We start from the raw sequence: 10,301 nt of genomic DNA on the forward strand, positions 1-10,301 counted from the left end.
TCGCCAGGCTGGAGTGCAACGGCGCGATCTCGGCTCACTGCAACCTCCGCCTCCGGGGTTCAAGCAATTCTGCCTCAGCCTCCCGAGCAGGTGGGGTTACAGGTGCCCGCCACCACACCCAGCTAACTTTTTTAGTAGAGACGAGGTTTCATCATGTTGGCCTGGATGGTCTCGATCTCCTGCCATGATCCACGCACCTCGGCCCTCCAAAGTGCGGGGATTACAGGCGTGAGCCACCACACCCGCCCTTTAAGTTTTCTTTAAAAAAGTACTTGCTGGCCGGGCGCGGTGGCTCACGCCTGTAATCCCAGCACTCTGGAGGCCGAGGCACGTGATCACCTGAGGTCAGGAGTTCAAGACCAGCCTGGTCAACAAGGTGACACCCCGTCTACTAAAAATACAAACATGAGGCCGGGCATGATGGCAGGCCCCTGTAGTCCCAGCACTTTGGGAGGCCGAGGCAGGAATATCACTTGAGGTTAAGAGTTAAAGACCAGCCTGGCCAACATGGTGAAACCCGATCTCTACTAAAAATTAGAGAAAAATTAGCTGGGCCTGTAATCCCAGCTACGCGGGCAGCCAAGGCTGAGGCACTCTCAACTGGGCAACAGAGGAAGACTCTGTCTCAAAAAATAATAAAAAATACAAAAATTAGCTGGGCATGGTGGCACACGCCTGTAATCCCAGCTACTCCAGAGGCTGAGGCACACTTGCTTGAACCTGGGAGGTGGAGGTTGCGGTGAGCCGAGATTGCGCCACTGCACGCCACCTGGGCAACAAGAGGGAAACTCCGTCTCAAGAAAAAATTTTAAAAATAAAAATAAATACTTGTCCAGAGATGTCCATCACCACACGGGGGTTAGGGCGGACCCCGGACAGAGCCCTGCGGCCAGTGCCACGTGGGCATCCCAAGTAATCCCGGAGGCGCTGGAGAAACGCAGCCTCAGGGCAGGGACGTGGCTGCAGCGCCTCCTTCCACTTTTCTCTGAATTCTCCTTATTAACGGTTTTATTATTTATTTTTGAGATTAGTTTTGCTCTTGTTGCCCAGGCTGGAGTACAATGGCATGATCTCGGCTCACGGCAACCTCCGCCTCCCAGGTTCAAGCAATTCTCGTGTCTCAGCCTCCCAGGTGGCTGGGATGACAGGCGCCCATCACCACACCCGCCCTACTTAATGGGTTTATAATCACAAGGGGCCTCCTGGCAGGTCGCTGGCACCAGGAGCCACCCTGGTGCTTGGGGGTGACTGTGGCTGAGGAGAAGGTGGGCTGGAGGAAGGCTCAAACTGCAGAACTCTGGGGAAGAGGGTCTAAGCTGCTCCTGGAGGCCCTGCGCTGGGGCCAGCGGGCAGCGCGCTGGAGGCACACGGCCCAGGCCAGGTGCCCAGCAGTCCGGAACACTGTCTGCTCTTGACAGCAGCTGCACCCAAGGCCGCTCTGTGCAGGGCCACCGGGAACAGCACTTTCCTCTGTGAGAACTGCACGGTGTCATGGTCTCAGCTAAGGAAGTCTCAATGCTCAGACAGGACGGGGCTTCACCACGGTGCTCACATTTTAAAAGACGGGCCAGAAAATTTCTCCAACAGGCAAGTGCTGCCATTTCCGGTCAGTCTCGGGGCAGGAGGCTGCTGCTCCCAAAAAAATTCTTTCATCTGTGGCCAGAGGAAGTTCTGGGCCACCTCTCGCCGGCTCCCTCCCCTCAAGGCCCCCACCCGCGGCCACAACAGGGCCAGCCCCCACAGAGGACCCCGGAGCTGACTCTGTCAACAGTGACCGTACTTGGCAACCAGTCCTCCCTGGAACACCCGGCTTGGCATTCCCGAGGACCACCTGGCAGCTACCACAGCCTTCTGGGCATCTGGGGTCTTTTCTCTGCCTCCTACTGGAGAACATGCAGGGGGCTGGGGGGTTGGGGCCTCCAGGAGACTGACACCCCCTCAGAGCTGATTCCAGGAGGCCTCCAACAGTCCCATTAAGGCGAGACCGGGCGGCCATCTGGGGCCGCATCCATGTTCCTTGTCAGGAGGGACGAGGCGGGGTCCCCGGAGGCCCGAGACCGGGCTGCCTGCCTCTGGAGACACGTGGGCTGTCTCAGGGGGTGCATCTACCCAGCAGGTTCATTTCCTGCAGGACAGACGTGTGGTCAAGGCTTGGCACCCGCACCTGGTGCAGCTCTGCAGATGTGGCAGGAATGTACCCACCCTGGTACCCTCACCGGCTGCCACAGAGGAAGAGCAGGTTCTGCACGGCCGGGACAGTGGAGTTGGCATTCTGGCCTGTGACCAGGTGGCGGTCCAGCACGATGTGCACGGCGTCAGGCTCGCTTGCTGCAGAGGACCAAGGGCACCAGCCTCAGGCAATGTCCACCCCACCCACCGGGAAGCCCGAGCTCAGGCGGGCCCCCAGGGTCAGCAGGTCAGCCTGTCTGGGTCTAAGTCAGTGTCACAGGGGTCTACAGAACCCAGGGCCCAGCAGGCTCCTCCCCCAAGCTGAAGCAGGCAAGCCCCCCCACTTCTGTAAGCGCAGAGGGCGCTCTCAGGGCTCACCAGTGAAGCTGGCGCCAGAATCCTTCACAAAGTCCTCCACCACCAGCGGTAGGCGGGCGAAGCCGGGGGCCCTGACGAGCTCACACACTGAGGGCTGCGGGAGGGGGGTTGGGGCTCCTGAGCCAGGCCCAGGCCCAGGCCCACTCCAGGGGACAGGAAGGTCAAACCAGGGCAGGGAGCCTCACCCAACCAAGTGGGACTGGGGATGTCACTGCTCATGACAGGGACGGCTGCTGAGGCTGGGGGCCGGGGAGACGACCAAGGCCAGCCATCTTCCCGTGGGGTGTCCCTGGGAGCGACAAGGCCACTACAGGAGGAGGGCCCAGCTCCCTAGCATTGGAGCACACAGGTGACTGGAATGACAAGGGCTTCGAGGGAGAGCCCCGTGGTGGGCAGACGGCTGAGCAGTCACCCTGGGCAGACGTGACCCTAACCACTCATGTGAGGGGTCACGCCCACCTGTAACCTGAGACTGGGGTGGTGCTGCCCCTCAGAGGGCAGCACTGAGCACCCACTGAGGAGGGCCCCCTAAGAGGGAAAGTGACAGCTGGGGCCAGGGCCATTTCACCTCCAGTGAAACCCGCGTCTGCACAGCAGCCTCCTCTCCCTGCCCCAGGGCCTGTGCTGCTCCCACGGCCCAGCGCCCAGAGTCCACAGAGCCCACTTCATAGCTTCTGGGCCTCAGATGGGCACAGGCCGTCTCCGAGGACAGCGAGGCTCTCAGCCCCTCTGGACGCAAGTGCAGGTCTGCTGCACCTCCCTCCCCACGTCCTCTGGTGAGGGGGCCTGAGCTTCCAGCAGGCCCCAGGCCAAGACTAGGGGCGAGGCGTTCTGGAGTCTCCGTCCTCGTTCCTGGCTGTCACGGGGAGGACGGGGGGGGGCACGGGGGGGGGGGGGCGGGGGGGGGGGGAGCACGGGAGGGCTCTGTCCTCCAGGCACTCACCCCTGTCAGGCTGTAGCCGTGGAACACCCAGGATCTGTCCTCGTTGGTGGCACAGCACAGAGCGGCGACACCGTGGCCGACGGCACAGATGGGCTCTGGAAGCAGCACATGGCACTCTGGGGCCCCGGCCGCCCGCTTCCCGATGCCACTGCTTGTGGCTCCCCCAGGCCTGTGCCGCCTGCCCGGGCCCCTCCTCCCAGGTCTGTTCACCAAACCCAGGACACTGCCTGGCAACCCCAGGGCACAGAGCCCGGCTGCCCCGCGCAGTGGCAGGCGCTGTGGGAAAGGCCCCTCCCGGCTAGAGAGGATGCCCTGCGCGGGTGGGAGGTAAGCCTCGGGCAGTGCCCGTACCCTGCAGTGGGGTCACCCTGGCTCCACCTGAAAGGCCGGGTGCATTCCCACGGCTGAGGTGGCCACAAACAATCACTGCCTGTCCAGGCCACGCTGAGGACAGCGGCCTGGCTCCCAGGAAGCTGTATACAAAAGGAGCTGTAGAGAGTGCTGGCCTGTCCACCCAGCCAGTGGACACACTGATCACAGCCAACAGTGAGCCGGGGCAGCCGCCAGGTTGCCATGGACTTCCTGCCCACACCCCTGCCGGCCTCGAGCCCCAGGCCCAGCCCTGGATGCCAGGCTTTTCCGGAAGGAACCAGGCTGGTATCCTGCCTTGCTCATGAGGGGCCCACGAGGGCACGGCCACCCACCCGCGGGAGCCCACCCAGTCACCAAAAGAGGACAAGTACGTGTCACTACCTCCCACCCACAGCCACTGCAACGGCCACTGACCAGAGGCCCAGAAACCCCGACCTGGGCGTCTTCCCACCTCTCCTGCTGGTGGGAGACCCACTTCTTGCGAGCTGCACATCCGACCCCTACCCCGCGCCCCAGCGTCACCTACTTCTCTCTGACCGGAAGTGCTGCAGGATACGGGCCAGGGAGCCACTGCTGGCCAGGTCGGTCAGGGCCCCAGGACAGCTGGGGATCAGGAGGGCATGGTAGCGGGCACCTGGAGGAGACCACAGGCCAGGTGGCCACACGTCAATTAAAGTGAGGCCTCCTGCAGGACCAGCTGGCCTGATGACATCACCTGTCCCTTTTCCTCCACCGGCTACAGCTCCCAAGGGCCACCCTGACTTTCCCGTCTCCACACGCCTACCAGCTCTCCTCCCCCAGGACGTGGGTCTGGAGGCTGCCCTAGATGGTCACAGGGCTTCAGGGGGCGAGCTGGGGAGTCACTAAGACCCAAAACGTATCTGGAACCCTTGACCTTCCAAGGTCCCAGGCACCCCCCCCCAGGGAGTGGGTCCTGAGCCTACCGTCAATGGATTCAAGCTTGGCGGGGCTGGCGTAGGCCTTGAGGCGGAAGTCCTGCACCCAGCGTGCGTTGCTCTCGGTCACATCAACAAAGTCCATGGCTTTCCCCTGGAGGAGCAGAGCCCAGGGGCCAAGGGTCAGCACCCGGGTTCTCTCTGTCGGCTCAGAGGGAGTGTGAAAATGCTGATGGGCACCGACCACGCAGCCTCCTCCACTGGTCTCCCAGGCTGGGGAGCCCGTCCCAGGAGCAGCCTCAGTGGTCTGTTTCCCAGCAAACACGCCCACACTGTTTACAAATAAAAGCCTGCAATGGCGAATACGTAGCGCATCCTTGCCGTGATTTATCTACATCTGCCATCCCCCGGCCCCCACGATCAGAGGGTGGAGAACTCCTCCCACGGTAAGATCTGTGCAGGTCCCTCGCACCAGGGCTGCGCCTTGGTCTCCTGTTCACACATGCGCAGAAGCACAGATCCGGAACGAAAGGGTCTGCCTCATCACGGGGGGGTCAGAGCCCAGGAAGTGGGGACCCAGACTCAGGATGCCACCAAGGTTTGTTTACAGACCCTTCACCCCTCCGCCAACTGCAGGGGCTCCCCACGTCTCCCAGGCAGCGATGCTCCTGACCTTGCCCCAGAGAGGTGGGGCCAGACCCCAAGTGTCCAGTGGGGAAGGAGTGGCTGGACTTACCCCAGGGGTGGCCACCTGCAGGTTGAAGGCGGTGCTGGCCATCGTGAAGCAGTGGAGGAAGGACTGGGCCGACACACCTGCAAAGGGTCCCAGTGGGTGCAGGCTCGACAGGACCAGCCCGCCTGCCTCAGGGGCCACCCAGACACCTCCATGGCCTCACCTGACCCCAGACCCCGCCTCAGGGGGCCACCCAGACACCCCCATGGCCTTGCCTGACCCCAGACCTCACCTCGGGGGGCCATCCAGACACCCCCATGGCCTCACCTGACCCCAGACCTCACCTCAGGGGGCCATCCAGACACCCCCATGGCCTCGCCTGACCCCAGACCTCACCTCGGGGGGCCACCCAGACACCTCCATGGCCTCACCTGACCCCAGACCTCACCTCGGGGGGCCATCCAGACACCCCCATGGCCTCGCCTGACCCCAGACCTCACCTCAGGGGGCCACCCAGACACCCCCATGGCCTCGCCTGACCCCAGACTTTACCTCGGGGGGCCACCCAGACACCAGGGTATTCAGAGTGGCCCCACAGCAGGACATGGGCACTGCCCCCAACGCCACCCCAAGCTCCATCCTGCTCCACCCCTATGGCCTCGCCTGACCCCAGCAGCCCACTCCCCTACACCAAGGGCCCACTACTGGAAGCCCTGAGGCAGGGCCAGCCACCCACGCATGTCCAGGAGGAGGAAGCTGGGAAGACGTGAGTCAGGGGGGCACACCCAGGTCTGCCAGACCCAGAGGCCTGCATCCCCCATGGCAAGCTCTTTCCCAGGCTGGCGTGGTCACCTCCAGCCCCCAGCCAGAAGCAGGGACAGGATGCAATCCACCTCAACTGTCCATGCCACTCCCAAAGCCCGGCCTCGTCCCGGTGCTAATGGAGCCACAAGAGGCCTTTCTGGGAGACAGACCAGGGTACGAGGGTCACAGAGTTCAGCTCCTCCCCTCACTGACCCCCACCCGGGACTGAGGCCCGCTGACACCATGGAGTATGCAGAAGTGTTCTGACCCCTCCTCACCCCCTCCAGGGAGAAAACTCAGGGTCCCATTCCTCACAAGGGTTCTGGGATTCTGCCCCTCCCCCCAGCTTTTCCCCAGCCTCCTCTTGCTCCTCAAAGAACTTTTAAAAAAGAAATCCAAGGCTGGGAGCGGTGGCTCAGGCCTGTAACCCCAACACTTTGGGAGGCCGAGTTCGGCGGATCACGTGGTCAGGAGATCGAGACCATCCTGGCCAACATGTGAAAACCCCATCTCTCAAAACAAAAAGCTTAAAATAAGAAAACAACACACCACACCCAATCCAGAAGGCCCTAGGGGCTGCTGTCCGACCAGGGGAAGGACACAGCCCTGCGCACCCTGGCAGCCCGAAAGCACATACGTTTATTCCAAAGTGGCATGAGCTGCATCTTTCTACGTTTAATACTGGGTCCCAATCTTTCAACTTCATTTTAATCTTCATTCTTATATAAATTAAAACACATTCACTGTAAAGCGTCCACATACATAGGAAAAAAAAACGCCCAGCAAGACTGCCGCGTGCTCAGCTCCCCACCTCCTGCCCGCCTGTCTCTTCCTCCTGACGTTCTGCCCCGGCGCCTGCTGGCCCTAAGACCCCCTGTCCTCCGCGTGCCTTCCCTGGGGCACAGCCCATCTGGCCTGCCCGCCCCCGCCCACCCTTACCTGCTCTGGAAATAAGCCCCAACCCACACCCCCAGAACTGAACCCCACCCAAGGCTCCTCCCACCTGCAGCTGGGGGCATCACTCAGGACCCCCGGAGCCCAGCACACCCCCACAACCGCATAGCCCCGTCCCCCTGCCCACCCTTGAGGGGCTACAGACTTCAAGAGGGAGGCCCCTGGGTCCCCAGCCGGCCCCACGTCTCCGTGGTGACTTCAGGCTGGTCGCTTCTCTCTGCGAAGGGCTCAGAACAGGGCCAGGGACCCTCGGGCTCCGCGGCTCATCCCTCCCCCGCTGTCCCGAGACCCCGCGCCGCGCTCCGTCCCGCGAGCGCCCCAGGCCGGCATCGCCCTGATGCCCTTCCCCAGGGCGGGGCCCGAGGGCGCCTTCCCCAGGACCCGGTGGCTCAGAAACCAGGGTCCCCGCGGCCGCCCGACCTCAGAGCGGGGTCCACTCCCGAATGCCCCTCCCCACACCGGGGCTCCCCTCTCGGGGCGCAGCGGCCTCGGGAACACGCGGTTCCCCTGCTGGAAACGTCGCGCCCGGGCCGCCTCGCCGCGTAGACAGGGCTCGGAGGAGCGACGCGGCGCCAGGGACCGGGCTCCATCGCGGCCGCCGCGCGGAGGTCCACGCCAACCCGCGACCGCACCCCCGCGGCGCCCCCGTTCCCGGGCCCCGCCCGGCGCCCTCAGCGGCCTGGGGTTCCGGCGCCACGTGACGCGCGCCCACCGCGTCCCGGACCTCCAGCCCCGGAGGATCCCGCCCCGGGCAGCGGCCTCTTCGGACACCGGCCCCGGCCGCCGGGCCTCACCTTCGGCGGCGCCGCTGGCCACGAGCAGACAGGCGGGCCGGCTAGGGAGGCGCTCGGCCGCCATGGCGCGGGCTCGGCGCTGCGTCTGCGCGTGCGCGGCGGCTGGGCGCGCCCGGCAGCACGCGGGTCACGTGCCGCGGCGGCCGGGCGGGGCGGGGCGGGGCGGGGCGTTGTTGGGGGCGGGGCGTTGTTGGGGGCGGGGCGGAGCGGGGGCGGGGCAGGGGATGGGCGGGGCGATGCTGGACGCCTGCGCGTTGGTCCCCGGCCGGGTCGGCTGCGCGCCCCTCCGCGCCCCTCCTCGCCCCTCCTCGCCCCTCCTCGCCTCTCCGCGCCCCTCCGCGCCCCTCCGCGCCCCTCCTCGCCCCTCCTCGCCCCTGCGCGCCCCTCCTCGCCCCTGCGCGCCCCTCCGCGCCCCTCCTCGCCCCTGCGCGCCCCTCCGCGCCCCTCCTCGCCCCTCCTCGCCCCTCCTCGCCCCTCCTCGCCCCTGCGCGCCCCTCCTCGCCCCTCCTCGCCCCTCCGCGCCCCTGGGCAGTCCCTGGTCGCCCCCGCTTGGGCCCCGCCGGTTGCTGCGTCCGAGCCTGGCGGGGCCGATGGGTGGAGTCGCGAGGGTCCTCCCGGCCGGGGGCATCTGCCGCCCGCCTCGCCTGGCGCCTGAGCGGGGAACGGCTCCTGAGCGGGGAACGGCTCCTGGCCCGGGGCGGCGGCGTCGGGGCGCGAAGGTGTCGGCGAAGGCGAGCCGCCTCCTCCCGGGCTCAGGCGATTCTCCTGCCTCAGCCTCCGGAGGGGCCGGGACTGCGGGGACGCGCCCCCACGCCCGGCTAGTTCGGTAAGTTTAGTAGAGACGGGCTTTCTCCATGTTGGCCAGGCTGGTCTCGAACTCCCGACCTCAGGTGAGCCGCCGCGCCCGGCCTTCCTTATTTTCTTTCTTTCGAGACAGGGTCCTTGGAGTGCAGTGGCGCGATCTCAGCCCACTGCAGCCTCTGCCTCCCGGGTTCAAGTGCTCTTCCCACCTCAGCCTCTTGAGCAACCGGGACCACAGGTGCACATCACCACGCCCAGCTAATTTTTTTGTGCTTTGGGTAGAGACGGGGTCTCACGCTGTTGCCCAGGCTGGTCTCGAACTCCCGACTTCAAGTACCTGCCTGCCTTGGCCTCCCAAAGTGCGAGGACTACAGGCATGAGCCACCGAGCCCGCCCAGCCTGAACCAATTTTTCCTTAGACTGTAGTGGGAGGGGTGACCACGTGGGGTGGTCAGCAGACAGGCAGGCAGCCTTCAGGTCCTGGGCAGGAGAGCACAAGGGAGGCGACAGGGGCACTTGGGACAGAGCCGCCAGGTGAGTGGGTCACCTGTAATCCCAGCACTTTGGGAGGTGGAGGCTGGCAGATCACCTGAGGTCAGGAGCTCCAGACCAGCCTGGCCAACATGGAGAAACCCTGTTTTCTGCATGTCATGACCAACATGGAGAAGGCCCTGGCCCCCTGCTGCCAGTATGGAGGTCCCACCAGGCTCTGCTCCACCCAGGGAAACGGTCATGGTTGGGAACAGCCAAGGGAAGGACTTCTGTGGGTTCCACCCCCTCAAAACCATTGGTCTCTGGTTCCCCCAGCTCAGCTCGGGGGAAGGATCCCTGACCCCTGCCAAACAGGCAGTGCACCCTGCCTCACCTGACGCAGAGCCCTCCTGCCACAGGGGAAGCGGGAGCTGGGGGTCCTGGCACGGCAAGGCCGGGAGTTGGGCTGGGGAGTGGAGACCAAGCTGAGAGTGTGCGGCCGTCTGAAGCTTCGCAGGCCTGCGGCCACACCACAGGCTGGGCCTAGCTACCTGGAGAACTTTCTGGATCTGCAGATGATCACATCCCCCAGAGGCGCACACTGTGGGCCTCAAACCCGGGAGCCAGAGGGGCAGGTTGGAGCAGGTCTGCATGACGGTCCAGCCCCACCTGTGGGCAGAAAGTGACCCAGGTGCCAAGGCAAGAGACTGAGGCAGGAGCTGTCTTAGTATTATAATTAAACGGATGACTTAGTTTTAGCAATGATACCAAGTATAGTCAGAAGCAATCACATAATCAATTATATGATCAATCCTATTAAATCATTATTTTTTATTAATGTTTGCTTTACTATTACAGCGTAGAATCATTTTAGTATTATAGAAACAATCGGGTGAAATATAGTTAGGAACTGAAGGGACGCTGTGAGAAGTGATCAGAAGGCGAGAATGAGAGCTTCCCGGTAGCACCAGCGCCTGGGAAGCGCCCGGTACTTAGCAGGCTGTGAAGGGGAGTTTCCCTTTCACTGGGGGAGTTCAGAGAACACT

General features: G+C 64.0%; 1 protein-coding gene across 6 annotated transcripts; it reads right to left on the reverse strand.

Moving 5' to 3' along the window:
* Positions 1–742: 742 nt before the first annotated feature.
* GATD1 (glutamine amidotransferase like class 1 domain containing 1) lies at positions 743–8,097 on the reverse strand. Of its 6 annotated transcripts, none has more exons than XM_032270505.1 (8): positions 7,984–8,097; positions 5,495–5,571; positions 4,807–4,912; positions 4,389–4,496; positions 3,491–3,585; positions 2,548–2,641; positions 2,217–2,328; positions 743–2,125 (listed from the first exon to the last, which is right to left on the reverse strand). In XM_032270505.1, the coding sequence occupies exons 1-8, from the start codon at positions 8,045–8,047 to the stop codon at positions 2,119–2,121; spliced, it is 663 nt and encodes a 220-aa protein (XP_032126396.1). In that variant the 5' UTR covers positions 8,048–8,097; the 3' UTR covers positions 743–2,118. The 6 variants fall into 6 exon arrangements, with proteins under 6 accessions (XP_032126396.1, XP_032126400.1, XP_032126401.1 ...); XM_032270509.1 differs by lacking the exon at positions 7,984–8,097 and adding an exon at positions 7,914–7,975; XM_032270510.1 differs by lacking the exon at positions 7,984–8,097 and adding an exon at positions 6,325–6,607.
* Between the last annotated feature and the right edge of the window lie 2,204 nt (positions 8,098–10,301).

The sequence above is a fragment of the Sapajus apella genome, unplaced genomic scaffold, assembly GCF_009761245.1.
Source record: "Sapajus apella isolate SASKATOON/1434 unplaced genomic scaffold, GSC_monkey_1.0 scaffold212, whole genome shotgun sequence".
NCBI lineage: Eukaryota > Metazoa > Chordata > Mammalia > Primates > Cebidae > Sapajus > Sapajus apella.

Coding starts and splice junctions, on each gene's coding strand:
- GATD1 (XM_032270505.1), bottom strand. CDS start 8,047: ATGGCGGCCGAGCGCCTCCCTAGCCGGCCCGCCTGTCTGCTCGTGGCC. Junction 4,913..5,494: donor TGCAGGTGGCCACCCCTGGG/GTAAGTCCAGCC, acceptor CTGCTCCTCCAG/GGGAAAGCCATGGACTTTGT. Junction 2,642..3,490: donor ACGGCTACAGCCTGACAGGG/GTGAGTGCCTGG, acceptor CCCCTCCCGCAG/CCCTCAGTGTGTGAGCTCGT.